General features: G+C 34.0%; 1 protein-coding gene across 3 annotated transcripts in view; it reads left to right on the plus strand.

Annotated features, from left to right (window-relative positions):
• Positions 1–18,321, plus strand: part of LOC121375688 (eyes absent homolog 1-like) — a 218,242-nt gene extending 199,921 nt beyond the window's left edge. For all 3 annotated transcript variants that reach the window (XM_041503271.1, XM_041503273.1, XM_041503272.1), the window contains exons 15-20: positions 5,272–5,330; positions 6,641–6,801; positions 7,199–7,313; positions 7,775–7,896; positions 11,736–11,836; positions 12,499–18,321. In XM_041503271.1, coding sequence (XP_041359205.1) covers positions 5,272–5,330; positions 6,641–6,801; positions 7,199–7,313; positions 7,775–7,896; positions 11,736–11,836; positions 12,499–12,579 — 639 coding nt within the window. In that variant the 3' untranslated portion in view covers positions 12,580–18,321. The remainder of the gene's footprint in view (positions 1–5,271; positions 5,331–6,640; positions 6,802–7,198; positions 7,314–7,774; positions 7,897–11,735; positions 11,837–12,498) is intronic.
• The last annotated feature ends 1,095 nt before the right edge of the window (positions 18,322–19,416 follow it).

Consider the following 19,416-nt stretch of genomic DNA (forward strand, 5'->3'; position numbering starts at 1 on the left):
AAGGGTCCACAGGAATAACCTAATAACCTGTAATGTCACGTTTTTAGTAAGGTGATATTTTGTCATTTTAAGGTTTACAACTTCAATCGTGGAATATTTATGTCTAAGAAAGCTTTAATTTACCAACTACTTTTAATGGCCTACCGTAATTCTAGGTTTTTAAATTTAATGTGTTGACACCTTGACATACACGACCATTATAATACTGACTATCTGTTTGGACATCATGTTATTTTCATGGACCCTTCAGATATATTTATATATATTTATATTTACAGTTATTAAATGATTTAACTTTCATGTTAGCAGGGGTCGGGGTGGCAAATAAGTTGTATACATATGCAAAATATTTGGTATATTTGTACAGTGAAACCTCTCAAAACCAGACCCTCTATAAACTGGAATTCCCTAAAAACCGGACATGTTCCACGGTCCTTTTTTAAAAATCAGTACAGAACTTAACCTGTCTAAACCGGATCCCTCTTAAAACCGGATATTTTACTTGGTCCAAAGGGTGTCCTGTTTAGAGAGGTTTCACTGGATTAAAAAAATGGATCTTATAAAAGTTGGATTATCTACTAACTGTATCACCTAATAAAGAGAAATGTAAATATTGTGCAATCTTGTATCGCCACTGATGGAATTCTTGTGTTCTTGGGAGCAAAGTCTCACCAAAGTAGCTCACTTTTGACTCGTTACGGAGTGTCTGAGGAACGGAACGGAAACAAATTCTCCATAGAAAAAAAACTTGTCAACGTAATCCATTACAGACAAAGGTTTTTGTGGGTTAATCCACGCGCTGGATGGACTGAACGGCAAATCAAACAAACGTTGTGTGTTTGTGAATAACGCGGGTATCTCCGGTCGTGCGTCTAATTGTACTGATCGAGGCCGGGCGGGACGGGCTGCTCTTCCACTCTCCCGATATTGCGTGCCGGCCAGTCTGTTTGTACAGCAGCGCCAGCGTGGCGGCATAGCGCCTGACGGACCATCGCGATCACTTATTAAGCAATGTGTGCAAATATTCCTTCATAAAGAGATCATTTTGGACCCCAGCAGTTTTCTTATAATGAGATTTTCATGAGCGTATGATTTACCGTACGACTTATCACAGTTGTTTGTTCGTCTTCAAGGGTTCCACTGACAAAGTATTAAAGTTTGAAGTTGAGAGATATATACACATGTATATATTTAAAAAAAAATTAAGTTTACATTTTTCATTAAATGGATTTAGCACAGATTCCTTCATATTTAGTCAGAACATTTGATGAGACTTTGACAGTTTCAAATGTAGTTAACACTGCCAATAAATTAAAAATAATGTTTCATTAGGAATTAAAATACATGTAGTAGAAATTAAGTATTTAAGTCATCTGTAAAAGAATTCTTAATTTTCAGTTTTTGAAATCAAATTATAATAAGATAGAGATCTTATTATTATTTGATATTGAAAAAATTCAGTACTCTGCTTAACAAATATCTAGCAATCTCTTGACACATTTTTTTTAATGAATGAACCAGTCCTGACATTACTGATCCTTATAATCTTAATGGGAATGGTGAACAATCAGCCTTTTTAAATGATTGGTGTTTATGAACTGGTGCAAACCACTACTGACATAATCCTTGTGGTAGCTGTTGTTACACGGATTACAGCAAATTACTTTTCCTTGCAAAATAATTATCTTCTCTTTGCCACTTCATTTAGTTGTAAAATTCCGTATGCATTTACCTATTGATCTAAAAGCTGCATGTATAATAACATGGATATGCTACACCGTGATCTGTTGTACCTGCAGAACACAACACACCTGTCATTGTCATATGCAGGTGAACTGAAGCGGGCCAACTAAATTATAACTCAATGGTAGGGCATTGGATCAATGTTTCCCCTCCACCCCCGTTCCAACCAGTGCCGCATGGTTGGTGTATCCTGTCTTTGGGAAAGTGCATACAAAAGATCCCTTGCTGTTTATTGGTAGAAGTAGTTTCTGTCACAGCAGCAGCTTTCTTCTCTTACATCAATCAAAGGTTAAATAACCACAGTAAAACCTGTCTAAACTGGAATCCTGTCAAAATCAACCAAGTTTCGTTGTCCCGAATTTTCTCAGTTCTAAAATGCGATTCTCTAAACACCGGATTCTATCTAAATGGGATAAATATTAGGTCCCTGATGTGATCCAGTTTAGACAGGTTTCACTGTTTATGTTAAATAGCTGTAGTTCAAAATGCTCTAAGTTATCATTAAAAAAAAAAAAAAAAAATCTTTTTCTATACATACGTGTATTTACGATATCTTCTTGTTAATTTTGGTAGGATGCTAAAAACATTGGTAACTCTTCCTAATATGGGCCGTAAACAAAATGTGTTGAGTGCGTCGTTAAATAAAACACTTCTTTCTTTCTTTTTCCTAATATGGGTAGCATATAAATGCATTTCGTGCTTAATGAAAGGACAGTTGTACACTAGTGGAGAGCTGTAGGCGAATTTGTCATAATAATCCCTGGTGTTCATATTGTGCTCAGATCTCATTCATGGGTCATTGTGCAAGCCCCAAGGCCAGGCCACAACATCCTGGCAAATATTTGAATATAGGTGTTAAGATATTTGCCCGTGAAAATAGCCCAGCAGGAGCCATTATTATGAATTCGGGGGAGACTTGTATAGAAACTAGCACTTGAAAATGTTAGAGCTTTGAGATTAGAAGTAATTTTTAAGGTGTTTTTTTTTTTTTTATCCAGTAGTTAACATTGCTATTGAATGTAGAAAGAGAATGCTGAGGTAGTCACTAACTGCTAAAGTAGATAAGTAAATTCTGGCTGCTAAAATAATTAATGATTGCTAATGGTAGCAGCCCTCTGGATTTCATAGTATATTTATTAGTCAATTTTTTATTAGTCAAAAGAGCTTAATACTACATGTGTATTAACACATTTTAGCCCATGTTTTAATACCCACCCAAAATGACAGTCAAGCCAGCTTTACAACACTTCTGACTTATTTTAGAAGCATCACAGTTTACAATCCAGCATTGAAACTTCATTGTTAATAGTACAGAAGTTCAAAAACAAAACATGTGGCTTTAACTTTATATATAATTTATCATGATTATTAATAATAAAATTTCTAAAGAAATGATTTGTGTTTCAAACAAATTGTTGAATTAATTTATAATATGTAAATAAACTTTTATTGATTAGCCTGGTTAATTTATGATGTAGCTGTATCATTATTATTGCGACATCATCTAGATAGTGAAAAGTCTTCACAGGGGAATTAACTCAGGATATGAATAATAAATGTCCGTCCATATCTGACTGGCAGGTTATTGACATGCAGCCATCTTGTTACTGGCTGTTTCTCACTGCCACAGTGCTTGGCTGTTCATTCTGTTCAGCCAATGGGAAGTTTGTTGAAGTGTTTTACTGCTTTCTTTAATCATACATTAGCTGTGAATAGAAATTGTCCTTGGTGATTTTGTTATATGCTGGAATACAGTATAAAACTAAGGGTTATACACTTAATGCAGCCCACTTTTGTCTACCTTGAGACTAAAATGGTAAAAAAAGAATTGACAGAATATTGTAATTAAAAAAATTATAATGTATTAAAAAAAAAATTGTATATCATAATGTATGCATGTACATCATGTAAACAAAAAAAGAGTATATAATGCATTGTAAATATGAAAAATAGTTGATCTGTAGCTGAATGCAATCGGTGATATTGCATTTAGTGTAAATATAGTACTGGGGTGTCGTTAAACGTTAATTCATTCATTCATTTTAGTGTAAATATAAGACATAGGCACCTGTATTTTACTGTTATCAGAAATATATTTTATCCAGCAGTATATATACATTAAAAACATAATTTCCTGAGATGTTAAGATTATCACTTATATTGTTGTTTATGGGGTCAACATGAGAAATAGCTCTCAGTTGGTTAACAGTATTTTTTTAAACTGACAGTATCACTACCCTTCCCCATTTTTGTATATGTTATTATGATGTCAAACGTTTACAACCATATAAGTCATGGTATTAATTATTGCTTCTGGGTGTTTTTTATCAGCATACATAAAGTGGGGGAAATCGGCACTTCATTCTTCTATGTTCTTTTTTAATAGTTTAATTATTGTTGGTTGTTTATTTACTGGTTTCTTTCCTGGCTAAAGAGACATTCAGAGTTAAGCACTGAAAACTGTGGACAAAGATCCCATTAGCCATTGGGCTTGGTTTGACTTGGTAATTGTCCCAGAAGCTCAGCATTAATAGTCTCAATAGAAGGGCTGTGAGGCTTTATGCTCAATTACCAGGGATCAGGCAAAATTGAAGACGTTGGCAAAGTTTTCTGTGATGTTTAAATAATGATGTAGCAGGACTAATAAACTGATTTTAAACATTTTGTGGGAAAGATCATGAAGACATTTCTTTGGAATAGGATCGTGGGAAATCTTGTGAAATGAACATTAAAAATGTGCACCTTTAATTTTAGTGTTTAGAGGCATAGACAAATTGGCTATTAAGAACACCTTCTGCATTAGTGTTTTCAAGATTTAATTTTGTAGCCAAAACATTTAAAAGTGTTATTCCATGGGGGTGTTTTGTTTTGTTTTTTAAAAAGGTACTTTGTATAGTAGTCAACTACATGTATACCAAAGTACACTCAAGATGAATCCCATTTACATTCAAAAGCATGCTTGTATGTCAGGGAACATTTTGTTCAGTATTTTCAATATTCAGCAATTGCTATACAATTTTAAAACATTAAACATAGTAGTTGCTGATAAATTTTTGAAATCAAAATGTTCCCTGTCTGTACAAACCATTCATGGTACTTGCATGTTGGCCCATTAGACTATTTGTCATTCCAGCCAGAGCACCATGACTGGTATATCAAAGGTTGTGGTATGTGCTGTCCTGTATGTGAGATGGTGTATATAAAAGAACCCTTTCTACTCATGAATTTTTTTTGTGAGTTTCCTCTCTATGACTGTCAAAAATGACCATATGTTTGACATTCAATAACTGATGATTAATAAATAAATGTGCTCTAGTGGTGTCGTTAAACAAAACAAACAAAATGGTACCTGCATAAGGCCTCTGTATGAATTATTTGTACAGTCTCTACACAAATATGGTTTAATCTTTGTTCTGTATATTTTACCTGTTGGTGCAATAAACAAAAATATATTTCAAGGGGCGATTCTTTTTATTTTTCAGAATGTTTATTTATATAGTTAAGTGAATTTTTTTCTGTCTTTTTCAGGATTGTGATCAAGTCCATATAGATGATGTGTCATCAGATGATAATGGACAAGATTTAAGGTAATAATAAATTTCTATAGAGATTTATGGGAATTATAGATTTTTTTCCATTATAACAAATAAATGTCCATAGCAGAGAGTATAGGGTATTATTATTTAAAAATGTGAATATATAGAATTGATATTGAATGGAATATAAGCCTTGATTCAGAAAGAAAAAACAACTTTCCTTTGAAATAATTCTTCTGCAAAATGATAACGAAATACTTTTTTCTGTTTAATCTGATGTTTTTTCAGTTCGTTCCTTCCCATCCAAGATGTACTGACTACATGTCAGTCTGTCTGATATTTCATCTGTGTTTATATTAACAGCTAGATACTAAGTAAATTTAGGAGGGGGAGGGGGGACATTTTGAGCCTCCAAATAATTTCAGTTTTGGCTTATCAGAAGGGCTGATAAGCGATGACACACTTAGCAATATTGCCTTGGGATTGGAGCAGTTTCTTATCATGTCTGTTGGTTAATTTCTTACATGTCACCGTGGGTCTGCCCCAGTGGGCATTGATTGTCATTACCACTCAGCCATCATCATAGCTGATAGTGTTAATCTATTGGCAACAATATTTTCTTTCTCCGACTCTGATCTCCAGGTCAGTTCCTAGGCAGGGACCACGTGCCTAGCAAACACGGGAAAGATGCACCTCCTGTGTTGGTGCAGTGTCTAGTTGCAGAAAAATTGTACACTGATATGTCCCATAATATTAAAGTGAGGGACGTGGAACTTACTCGAGATAAAAATAAGCTGTGTGGAACTGATAACTTTTATGAGTTCCTTTTTCACCTTTTGGGGGTTCCTGTGTCATCTTTCGTGGGTGCCTTTTCACTTTTTGGGGTTTTATTAACCATTCAATTCATAATATGTTGGTCCAATGGTCATAAAATCTATCCTTCTGTCTATATGTCTATCCTTCATCCGTCCATCCGTCCATCCATCCTTCCATCCATCCATCCATCCTTCCTTCCTTCCATCCTTCTATCCAGCCAGCCAGCCAGCTGTCCAGCCATCCTGCCATCCATCCATCCTTCCATCCTTCCATCCAGCCATCCATCCAGCCAGCCAGCCAGCCATCCTTCCTTCCTTCCATCCATCCATCCTTCATCCTTCAGCCTGCCAGCCAGCCATCCTTCCAGCCAGCCATCCTTCCAGCCAGCCAGCCATCCATCCTTCCATCCATCCATCAATCCATCCATCCATCCATCCATCCATATGTATCAATCCATCTATCCATACTTTTTTCTGCCTGTCCCCTTGTCTGCCCAATTTGTTGTATATGTCTTGGCACTGATTTCTATTTTTGGTGTATTTCAGCAATTATAATTTTGGCACGGATGGTTTCCATGCAGCTGCAAACAATGCCAATCTTTGTCTGGCCACAGGTGTGCGAGGAGGTGTTGATTGGATGAGAAAATTAGCGTTTAGATACCGTAGAATAAAGGAATTGTACAATAGTTACAGGAACAATGTAGGAGGTATGTCGAATTTGGATATTTTTTTGGTTTCATATGTTGCTAGAAAATTGGTCCAATGATCACCCCCCAATTTTTTTTTTTTTTAATGTAATATTTAAAAATATATATATAATTTTGTTCTAATATTACAGTAGTTTCTCCACACTTTAGTTCGGTGAACATTTTTGCCTAAAAAAATAAACACGCAACATAATGATTAATGATTGTAATACATAAGAACATTAATGGATTAAACATATCTTTTGGTGAGTGATGCTGAAATCCTGTATTTATATTGGGTGCAGCTTGTTTAGTTTTGTTTTTGTTTTTTGTTTGGGGTTTTGGGGTGTTTTTTTTTTTTTACTTTTCCTGTATGTTACAACCATTCTCTATGATAATGGTTTTTCTACTGTTTCAGGTTTGTTAGGTCCCCAGAAACGTGACTTGTGGTTGACATTGCGGCAAGAGATTGAAACACACACAGATAACTGGCTCACACTAGCACACAAGTCTCTTCAAATTATTAGTTCTAGGTAAGACAGTATTTCATTTTAACACAGCTATCACTTTTGTCAGTAGTTTAAAAAGTTTTACTTTTCAAGATGTTAGTCTGTTTCCTCGTAAAGTTTTCATTGGTTCTAAAACCTTGTAGGCTACTGCAACAGTCTTCAACAAATTAAAACCTTTAAAACATTCCATTCAACATCAGAGCTGTCTAAGCCAGTAGGCCACTTGTTAATTGACATTTTTAAATTCTAGGTATCGCTTCTAAACTGATTTGGGAGAATATTAAATGATATCAAATGATTGTTTTTCATGTCTCTTGTTTAAGAAATGAATAGACATATTTAGTTAGTATTAAAGTAATATTGCATATAATAATCAAAATAAGTTGTATAATAAGTTTTTACCAGTTTATATATTGTTGTGTAGTACTGATGTATTGTTAAAATTCAAGCGATTAAGAGTGTTATAAAACTGTTTTGTTTTGCAGGCAAAACTGTGTAAATGTTTTAGTGACAACAACACAACTAGTTCCAGCATTGGCCAAGGTGTTATTATATGGTCTCGGAGGTGTTTTCAACATAGATAATGTGTACAGTGCCACAAAAATAGGTATGTTAATTGGATGTGTGGAAAACATTTAATTAAGAAGATTGTTTATGTACAAACAAATAGTTTTAACAGTTATGTGCTTGAGTCTCCATTTGAAATATCAGAATTGAAATTCAAAACACAGAGGATATTGGTACTTCTGTTTCTTTGTTTATTAAAGGAAATCTGAATGTTTTAGATTTGTAATTGAAATAAAATATTTTTAAATAGGATTTGGAGACTCTTTATATTTTAAAATTTGGTTTCAGTTGTTTTTCTAAGTTGATTTAATATTAAAAGTACTAAAAAATTTTTTTTAATGTTAACCTCAATTGAGATTGCTTGTGAAAAAAAATGGGGGGGGGGGAGGGGGGTCGAAATTAATGAAGAAATATTCAATTGCAACTTAATGTTTTTTACTGGGCCAGACAAATCTTGCTAATCTTAGACTGGCAAGTTAATATATATTCTGAGCCATGACCAGAACACATGGAGTGCACTGCTCAGCATCTGCCATCTCAGTAGCATTCCTTGCCCACTTTCCTCAAATCAGACAACACGTAAATTGGGAAACTATTAGAAAGAAAACAAAATGAAAAATTTCTCCGTACAAAAACAAAAGCTAGTCATTGAAATAATAGTAGGTATGGTGCCGCGATTCACTGTTATGTCTGGCATGCCCATTTCACCATTGGCAAGATTGTTTGCATTACTCTTAGCTGTATCATCCCCTCGAAGCCTCCTGTTTGTTTTTCTCAATGGATGGGTGCTGCTAGTGATAAAATTTGTCATTCTGTGATCACCGATTTTCAGTGAATGATTAGACTTAGCAGCAGGACAACTGGGAACAGTGAAGGAAAATATTTATGTTTGATAATGCAGCATCACAAGTATGTTTAGTCTTTTTTCTTGATGGCCATTTGCATTCTGTAAACAGGTGGAAAGATTTGTGTGATACCCATTGTAGTTAAAAGCAAGAAGCTGTTTTTCAAAAGTATATGGCTATGATCTAGGTTCCAGAACTTCTAAAGTTATTTTGTTGTGGTCTGGTAGTCGAGACTCTATTGGTGGGATATCAAGTACTGTGAGACATCATTGTTTGCTATTAAAGGGATATTCCTGAGTTTGCTGCAATATTTAAGATGGTATCGACTAACAGAGACTTTTTAACAATTGTAATTACATATCAAATATATTTTTCTGCATAAAATATTAGTGACTGTTTATTAAACATGTTTCTGATCGTTCTAATATTTGTACTAGGTTAAATTTCATTTTATTTCCTAAAATATTTTTTCGTACATATGAAATTATTGGAAGACAAAATCCAGTTTGGGCTTCTTACAAATATTAAGACCACCAGAAACACATTGAATATAGAGACACTGATATTCTAAACAAGAAAATATAGTTAATATTTAAGTTTAATGGTAGAACTATTTTATTAGTCAGAAACATCTTACAATGCAGCAAATTCAGGAATGTCACTTTAAGAATAAAAGCACCTTATGTAATAGGATTTGGATTTTTTTCCTTTTTTTTTTAGGTCAGCAAAATTAAATCTTCTCCACATTTTTATGTTTTGCCTGACATATTAACAATATTTTCTATCTGTAAACATGGATATAACAGAGTTGAATTTATGAAATATATAAGTGTATAACCTAAAGACCTTTCTTAAATGTTGCTCATAGTCTCTACTCGGTATTGTATGTTACTGATATTTCCCTTCATTATTCACTAGGGTTATTTCACTGTACTCACTGGTGGATCCAGACGGGGGTCACAGGAACCCCGCCCCCACATTTGAAGTGCCCTTTTTCGGGGGGGGGGTTTTAATTCATCATTCACAATATACAGCACTAAATTGCCCTGAAAATGCCTCTCTGAGCATTTTATTTTTAAATTTTCCAGGGAGCATGCATACGAACACTTTACACTCCCTTTCAGATCTCATCTCATTTGCCTACAACAAACTCAAATTGCCCTTCTTAGAATTGTTTTACCCACCTCCCTTTCCAAAATCCTGGATCTCGCCCCTGGTACTATTCATTCTTTTCATGTTGTCTTGTGTAAAGTGGTTCGCACAGTTGGAAGTGTTAAGATTCAAGCCTTCAGTCACTGGTATACACCTGTTTAGAACAGAGGCTCATGGGATAGAATTTTGTCTAGTGGTCTTACATTGTACATCTCCCCACTGGATTATGTTGTTCATTCAGTCTGTATTGGAGCTGATGCTTGGACACGAACCCAGCACCTACCAGTCTAAAATCCAGCTACTTTAACCATTGTGCCACCACCAAGCCTGGTTCATTATTCACCACACACACACACACACACACACACACACACACACACACACACACACACACACACACACAGTGGCAGTCTATCATTAATAGGATTACTAATGCTATGATTATCAAGACACTGACTATGTTCCTAATGACACTTTGTTAATGCTAACTCCATATTGGAGAGTTCCGCTTGGGGTATTAATCAGTAACTATGCTGGCTAATTAAGAACCGGAATTCCTGGTTGCATAATTACATGTTGGAAGTCCAATTTTGTACAGCGCTGATGCCGTAGCAACCTGCATGGAGCCAATAGGTGGCGCTGGTGACACGTGTGTTAAGATGGTATACAATTAACCTCCATTAAATCTGATGTTGTTTTCCTCGCTCTTGGCCAGCCAGTTATTATGATAATACGTGGCATGTCATAAGTGATTGATGTATTCAGTTGTCCTTGTGGCCATAGCAATTAAATTTACCAGCACCACAGTCAGATGTGTTGTCATCAACTGAACAGAATTGACTTTAGGGTTTTTTGTGTCACATTTTGTAAAATTACCTAGTAGATATGGTGTTGAGTATATTTTAAGGGTTAATTTTTGTTTTGTTTTAATGTTTATGAATTTGTTGTTTTAAAAAAAGAAAAAAAAGAAAAAAAAGAAAAAAAATGCTATTCTTGTCTAATAAACAATGGAAAATATACTATTATTTGGAATATTTGGAATTACAATAAAATTTTAAAATTATTCTTGAACTAAATGTGTACTCTATAGTTACAAACTAACAACAAAACTTTTGTTTTAGTCACTGCAGAAAAAAGAGCGATTACTGTGTTAAAAATTTTATTTTGTAAAAAGAATATAAGGCCAGTTTGTTTAATTGTTAGTCTTAAAGGTGATTTTGTTTGATGTATCATTGGCTGTATTTTATGATGTACATGACAAATCCTGTTAATTACAAAATAGAAGGTTTTTCTTGTGCTTTTCTTGCTGGTGTATTAAAGCAGTAATACATAATAATATAATTAAGTGTTAAGAAACATGATATTAAGTGATTTTTATGTTCTAAAAATTTACTTTAAACCATTTATTAAAGGCTGTGGTATGTGCTATCTTGTCTATGGGATGGTGCATATAATCGAAAAGAGTAGTCCATGAAGTGGCAACAGCGTGTTTCCTCCCTCAATATCTGTGTGGTCCTTAACCATATGTCCAATGCCATATAGCCATAAATAAAATGTGTTGAGTGCGTCATTAAATAAACCATTTCCTTCCTTCCTTAAACCATTTATATTATTTTACATTGTTTATAATGCAGTTAACAAAACCAGTGCAAACAGTAAAAAGTTAAACTTTAAGTTGTAAGATACATTTAAAGAAAAATAATTATATAGTAAGGTACAAAATATTGTGTTTGATTTTAAAACTATAAATATAACACACTTGGGATGCTTGTAACACTGGGAACTATTCAGGACACTCGATTGTTTAAATGTGATTGTCTTGTTTAGTACGAAAAGATGAAAATGACAGCAATTTTTAAACAAGTTTGTTTTTGTGTTTCAGGCAAAGAGAGTTGTTTTGAGAGAATCATCTCACGGTTTGGCAGGAAGTGCACTTATGTTGTCGTGGGAGACGGTCGGGATGAAGAGTCTGCAGCAAAACAGGTTTGTACTTAAATATATTACGGGGTGGAATGGAGCCCAGTGGTAAAAGCACTTGCCTGATGCGTGGTCGGTCTAGGATTAATCTGTGGACTTAAGTCTGTGGGCTTATTGGGCTATTTCTAGTTCCAGCCAGTGCACCACGACTGGCATATCAAAGGCCGTGGTATGTGTTATCCTATCTGTGGGATGGTGCATATAAAAGATCCCTTGCTACTAATGGGAAAATGTAGCAGATTTCCTCTTATGTCAGAAGTACCAAATATTAAAAGTTTATATCGCCTTAGTCCTCTTAAAAATCATCTAGTACAGTAAATGTTATATATGGCTAGCTGTATAAAAAGGTCATCTAATTATCTCAGATCAACTAATAAAGTACAACATGGACCACATGGTATAATATAACAGTTCTGATTGATAACTAGCTACAAACAAGTTTTATCCCTTCTTGTGAAAGTTATTTCTGAGCACATGATGATGACCTGTAAATTCATCCATTATTTCCTGACTCAAGTTTTAAAATCTTATTTGGAGACTAACTAAAAAAAAAAAAAAAAAAAAATAATAATATATATATATATATATATATATATTGAAAATGGTTGTGCAAATGGCTATGGATTATTTAGTATTTTTATATTGTTATAATATTTTGTTAATTTCAGATGACTTGGCCGTACTGGAGAGTATCAAATCATTCCGATCTCGCAGCACTGCACCATGCTCTCGACTTGAGTTACCTATAGAAAATACTACCTATCAGTTGCGCATGTGTGATTGGCTGAATGTTTTGTTACATGACCAGAACTAGGTATCCCATTGGTTCCACAACGTACTCGAACAACATCTGTAGCAAAAATGTGCCACAATTTTAGTTTAACCAGGATCATGTGACCTGCTTGTGATTGGACCGACCACACAGTCTGGGTGGACCTGTTACGCAATTGGGTGGTGTTACGACCATTGCCTGGATTCAGTGTGGTTACTGGTTGCCATGTACGTACGTATACATTGATGTGTGAGAATTTCCCATCAGAGGCTTGTATCGTCAAAAAGTGCTGGATGTGTGGAACAAAGAGACAGAGACTTGTACTATATTGTTCTGTGAAACTGGGATCAAGTTAGATCATGGTGTTATAGTAACTGTGTGAGAGATGTCCAGGTACAGTTCAGTTGGTGTGGGGCACTGTGAAATATCAGACAGACGGTTACCATGGACACAGAGAAATAGACACACATTACAGTCTTATTAAAATCCGTGACACAGTGTTAAATTATGAAATACATTTGTTGACCAAGCCTGAACAAATTGACATGTTGAAATATAAACAAAGTTGTAGTGAAGCTCTAGGCATGTTCTACAGTAAGCCAAAGTCTGAATAGAAAACAGTCTTACAGTGTCAAGAAAGCTTAAAAAGACAGTTCTCTGGTATACATTGTTACCAGAGTGTGAAAAAGAAACATTTATAATAATATTACTGAAGTTTGAAAAAAGATATATGTTACAGTGTTACCAAAGACTTAATAAAGATACAGTTTGAAGATAGAGATTAAAATATGACTATGGTCTGAGTAGACAGACACTCAGGCATATGAGACAATGAGACCAAGCTCTTAAGAGATGTTGAAGAGTTCTGGACTTTGTGTGTTTTAGTGGTTCCTGCCTTCTCCCTCTCAAATCACCGACTTTTTATTGTATAATTCTTACAGTATCATTAGTGTATCGACCACAATGTCATCTGGCATATGACGATCCAAGGGCACCAGGACATGGCTGAGAACTTTTAACCAAATCCTTCTCACCTTTGCCTTACAAAGATCATTCCCAGACATGTGCTTATCAAGACGACAGTTTCTCTTCTCAAAGCTGTTTAGAGAAGCTAGTTCCATTTAATAGTGTTTGTGTGAACAGTGGGGCTGTCACCCAGTTCCATTTAATAGTGTTTGTGTGAAGAGGAGGGCTGTCACCTAGTTCCATTTAATAGTGTTTGTGTGAACAGTGGGGCTGTCACCCAGTTTCTATCTTTAAACACAAATCCATGTTTTTGTCAGCACAGCTGAATCTTTTGCAAACGTCTGGATTTTATTATATACAACAAAAAAATCACACAAAAACTATAATGATGTTCAAGAATATGTATGTTTTTATAATTAAAAAAAACTGTGCAGCCATTCTATAAGACTATGTATATCTATTCTTTGTAAATCTTATATATAAATATATATAAATATATACATATATTTATCCACGTTTTATCAAGAACATGTTTTATCTGATGATGGGTACACCTCAGAAATGATTGAAAGTTTACTGCTGTAAAAATTTGTTGTGACATGGTTTTTAAGATTTGTGGGGGGTTTTAATATTAGTATGTTTGACAAGACCCTTTGCCTATAAAACTTGTACTGGATTGGAGTCTTATGTGAGAGTTTGGGCTTGTGCATTATTGTTTTGTGTACAAAACAGGCTTTAAGAGTTGAAGTCCATGCTTGTAACCTTTTAACATCTAGACTCCAAGTCTTGGACATGGATCAAGATGTTGTAGCTCATTCAGATTGTGTTACTTTTAGTCTGGACTCCAATAGGTTAAAAAGCATGATGCATAGATTTAAACTGCATGTAGATTGTATATTAAGATTCTAAGGCAATAAAGATAAAGAGGCAATGTGCCAGACTTCGATGTTGACAAAGAATTTTGTCTAAATTATTCTGACATGGATATATTCCAAACTTTAGATAGACTACAAATTGGATGTGTTTTAATATTCAAGTTGATTTCTCATCTGGTTAAACCAAATACAGTATCTTTTTTCTAAACTTATAAATATAAATTCAAGTCTCAGTTTTAGAGTCTAGACCATCATACAATCTGCATTCAGTCTGAGATTAGAAAGTTTTATGAGCATTGGGTCTGATGTATTCTGATCCGGGTGTAATTTAGCTTGTGTAATGTAACAGATGTGTTGTTTAACCATTAGGTTGATCTTCTGACAATCGGATGTGTAATCTGACCTTTAGCTTGAAGCAGCACTGCATGTTTTCTTCATCTTTAATGGTCATCTGACATGACAACATTTTGGGGGGTAAATGAACATCATTTCATGTATTTCATTTGACTGAGAATCTGCCTGTAAGTTATGTAATCACTTTTGAAAGTGTCAGTCTTTAGTGGGCATAAGAATTAGATATATGGGTCATGAAACAACAGAATCTGATTTTAAGCTGTCAACTCCACATTTTACCTGTACTGTTCTCTATAAGCATCAGTACACATACATGCATTTGTCTGGGAGGTGTTGGTGGGGTTAGAACCTAATAGGCATAGTCAAGCATAATCTAGATTAATTTAAATAACAATACCATTAACACATGCAAAATCATATCTACCCAAGACAAAGGATGTTTTGACAAGGTCGTGAGTTAGGGAATCAGACCTTTAACTTAACTGTCCTCGAGACTGAATCACATTTATGTAATATCATTTTTAGAGATCATCTGACAATCTGTAATCTGACAATCAGATATGTAATCTGAACTTTAACTCAACTGTCCTTCATCTTGAATGATCTTCTAGGTGTTGTCTTCACTTTATTTTGTACTTACAGTATGAAGATGTGAGAAGTCTTCACTTTGTTTTGTAACATCTGTAATACACCAAGTAGGTGCAGTCATATAAGAGCTTTAAACCTTTAGGACCTTTGCCCTGTAGGAGCTTTTACCCTGACCATTTTTTATTCAACAATGGTCTGACCTCTTTGGGAATTGTGTTGCCCATCTCAATTGGAGGATGGGGCCTGGGATTTGACTTCTGTCAAGAAATTTGGCTGTTCAGCAGATATCTGATTATGAATGTTTTTCTAGATAATATATTGTGTGCTTTTTAAACTTTGTTTTACCAAAGTTCAAACTTGTTGTAAAGTTTGTAGTCTTTCTCTCTTTTTTTTGGTAGTCTGCATAAAATAGTTTTCACACAAAGGAAATTGAATATGATCTAAAATTCTGAAAATTATTACTTTTATTTAACCTTGGAATAGAGTTTTGTGCTTTTTAAAGATCTTTAAAAAAAAAAAAAAAATCCCTGCAAAGATATTCAGGTTTGTGACTTGTTTTTAAGTAATTGCTTGATCAGATGAAATACATGGTCATATAGTGATCTTTTCACAAGTGGCCACGCTAAGCTTGTTCTCATTCTTTATATGTATCATCAGCTTATAACTCAACTGCTTCTTGTTTCTTTGTCTGCCATTTTGTTTTCTGTTGTTAGTACATCCCACTGTTTTGTTGTTTGACCTGTAATCCAGAACGTACAGTTAACTAATTAAGCAGCTTAGAGCATTCCACAGTGTACTTTCTTTTTTGTGCTTTTCCCTAGTTTTGTGTGTGATATATTTTCACATAACATAATCTTCATTGCAGTTTGCAAATGTCAAGTGTCCGATCTAAACAAGTAATTTGATAATTCTGTATGAACTAATTACAAATTATAGTATATGCAACTTCAACCAAATTGTTAAAAATGAGCTTTGGAATGTATAACTTTAAAAAAAATTCAACATTAATGAAAACTGTGTATTTCTACTAAACTAGATTTAAAGTAACATAAGTTTGTAAGAGCTAATGCATTAACTGAATTAATAACACTATGACCAAAGATATTGTCCCAGATGAGATATTGTGCTTACGTCTGGCCTTTTTGTTTAGCATAAATAAAACTATTGACTTGACCTTGATCCATATCTTTCAGATATGCCCATGATAAATGTAGGTTTGTTTTCAGCTTTGACCATTTAGCAAGTGAAACAATTAACCTTGATCTGGGCCTTTTGTAAAATTGTAAGATTTGACTGCATTGAAGACTAATCTAGTGTTTGTGTGTGTAAATTGTGGACTAAAAAAGTGTGGGTGAAGGATGACATGGGCCACTGGAATGGTGGTACCTTTATTATCAGATTATACATGTGATTCAGTGCTACATATATCAGCCATTGGCGTTGTCAGGATTTTATATTGCAGGGGGCCATCCAAGCTGTTAGATCCCATTTTAATTAAATATCTGAGAAAAATAAAAACAATTCAAAGTTAATTATTGGTACTTTATTTAAATTGCACCTAAACATGTCTAGTAGGTGCTGTTAGGCACCAATTGCAACCCTTCTGGCTACACCAGTGATACCAGCAGCATTCTGTTGCAGGTTTATTAAAATATCAAGACAATTTGGTCCCTGCATTTTTTCAACATGGACATTGCTTGTGTGGTATTACAGTTTTCTGATGCAGTGTGATAACTCACAAACATTGTATGATATATCTCATCTTGTATTCCCATCTTAGTAGCCGTTTGTTTTGTGTGTGGTATGAAATGAATGTATGACAACTTGTAATATGAATATATGCCAAGGATATAAATAGCCCATCATTTTATAATGTGGTAAGGAAAACAGCAACTAGTTGATCCATCCTTCTGTCTCTTTGGTTATCATTAAGACATAGGTTTGAATTTATAGTGTATAGGACTTTTCAAATGATCTTTGTGCAATGTACTGTGGTTATTACCGGTATATGTTTTTGTCAAGGTTATCTGTTGAAGGGTTGGGGGTTTTTTGGCGAGGGAGAGCGGACATATTGTCATATTAGACTTGTTTTTGTTATTATGAAATGAAATAAATATGTAGCCAGATTATAACACAATGAGGAATTTGCTATCTTACAAGTAGAACAAATGTAGGATTATATATGTTTATATATAATGAATTATTTCAGGTGCTATAAATTATTAACTTTAACTTTAGTAGCAGTACATGTAAACTAGTTGTGATCTATTATGTAAAACAAATTAAAAGCATTTTTAATATAAATTTGATTTTAGTTTAATACAAATTTTATTAAAAAATTTCACTCATCACATGAATAAAAATAACGAATTGACTTTTTTTATATTGCCTGATGTATTGCCTTAAAAAAAAAAATTAAATGAAATTAGCAGAGAAAAACATGTGGAAAGATGGTTAATTTTATGCAACTGTCATAATTATTTGTTTAATTTTAACAGATGCAGCTTGCCAAAGAAATATTTTACATTTTTATTATGATCGCTAATTAATTTTAGCTGATGACTAATTAAGTTTACCATGTGCAATATGTTTTTTGGGGGGTAATCTTCCTACGATTGGCTTTGATAGATGTTAGGTTTTTTGCTCAGTTATTGCTCACAAATAGCATTTAGTTCATTTGTCCAATCAGATGTAAAGTAATTCCCTCATGGTCATTCCATTTGGTTCAGCTGGTCAATCAAATCGAGTGTACTTCAAGAATGTGGTAGTTCTTAGCTCAAATACCAGACATGCGTTTTAGTTTTGTTCATTTAATTGTGATTCAAAACTATTTTTATTTTGATAAATTGCCTATAATATGTTAAATGCAATATTGTTTTATTTATCTTTCTGAAATTTTGGAAACAAATTAAAATAAAAAGACAGCTTCAAAACCACAGTGTGGTGTTACTTTTTATTTGAATTGAAAATATTTCAACTTCTACTATGAAAGAAAGAAAGAAATGTTTTCTTTAACGACGCACTCAACCATATGTCTGACCATAAATAAAATGTGTTAAGGACCACACAGATTTTGAGAGGAAACCCGCTGTCGCCACTACATGGGCTACTCTTTCCGATTAGCAGCAAAGGATCTTTTATTTTTGCACTTCCCACAGGCAGGATAGCACAAACCATGGCCTTTGTTGTACCAGTTATGGATCACTGGTTGGTGCAAGTGGTTTACACCTAACCATTGAGCCTTGCGGCTTCTACTATGAATTTAAACTTCAGTTTAATCCATTATGAGAATATCTCAAATCGGTAATAATTATGAATTGCATTTATTTAAAAGTATTATTAGGATTGGACAGAATAGATTTAAAGATGGGATACTAGTTATGATGCATTCTTTAGTATTGTACTCTTCACTTAGTGGCATGACTGAAAATTAACATGTTAAAATACATGAAGAAAAGGAGAGGCAGAAATCATTTTTATTTCATAATACTGTAGTTGTCTTCTTCTTTCTTTCCATTTTGTTTCAAGAAATAGATTTTTACTAATACCATTAACCATGCAATTTATTTTATATTCATGTTTGTCAAATACAGTGCAGGTTAAACTGTTACATGGCTGTGTTTCTCCTAGGTTTTTTTATTAATTATATATTCTTTTTTCTTTTCTTTTTTTTTTTCTTAAGAAAACCTGTTTTATAATTCTAAATATAAATTAAATAAAATGTGTTAATTTACAACAAATTTCATTTTGGAATTTGATTATCATCTACATTTTTACTAATACTTTAAAAGCTACCTGTACATTTAACCTCATTATACAAGCCATGTGATCGCTGTTGAGTCGTGTGACTTACACAGGTCGTGTGATCAGTCTAGTCACATGACTTGCAAGACGTATCATTACGCAGCCGTTGACAATCACTCATGTTGAACACTGTAATAAAATTGTAAATGTACAGAGTTTTGTGTTTGTATGATTCCTGAGTGACATAATGTGTATTTTACTGTGTGTCATTCTGGAAGTGCTAATGT

Source organism: Gigantopelta aegis, chromosome 6 (genome assembly GCF_016097555.1).
Source record: "Gigantopelta aegis isolate Gae_Host chromosome 6, Gae_host_genome, whole genome shotgun sequence".
Taxonomy (NCBI): Eukaryota; Metazoa; Mollusca; class Gastropoda; order Neomphalida; family Peltospiridae; genus Gigantopelta; species Gigantopelta aegis.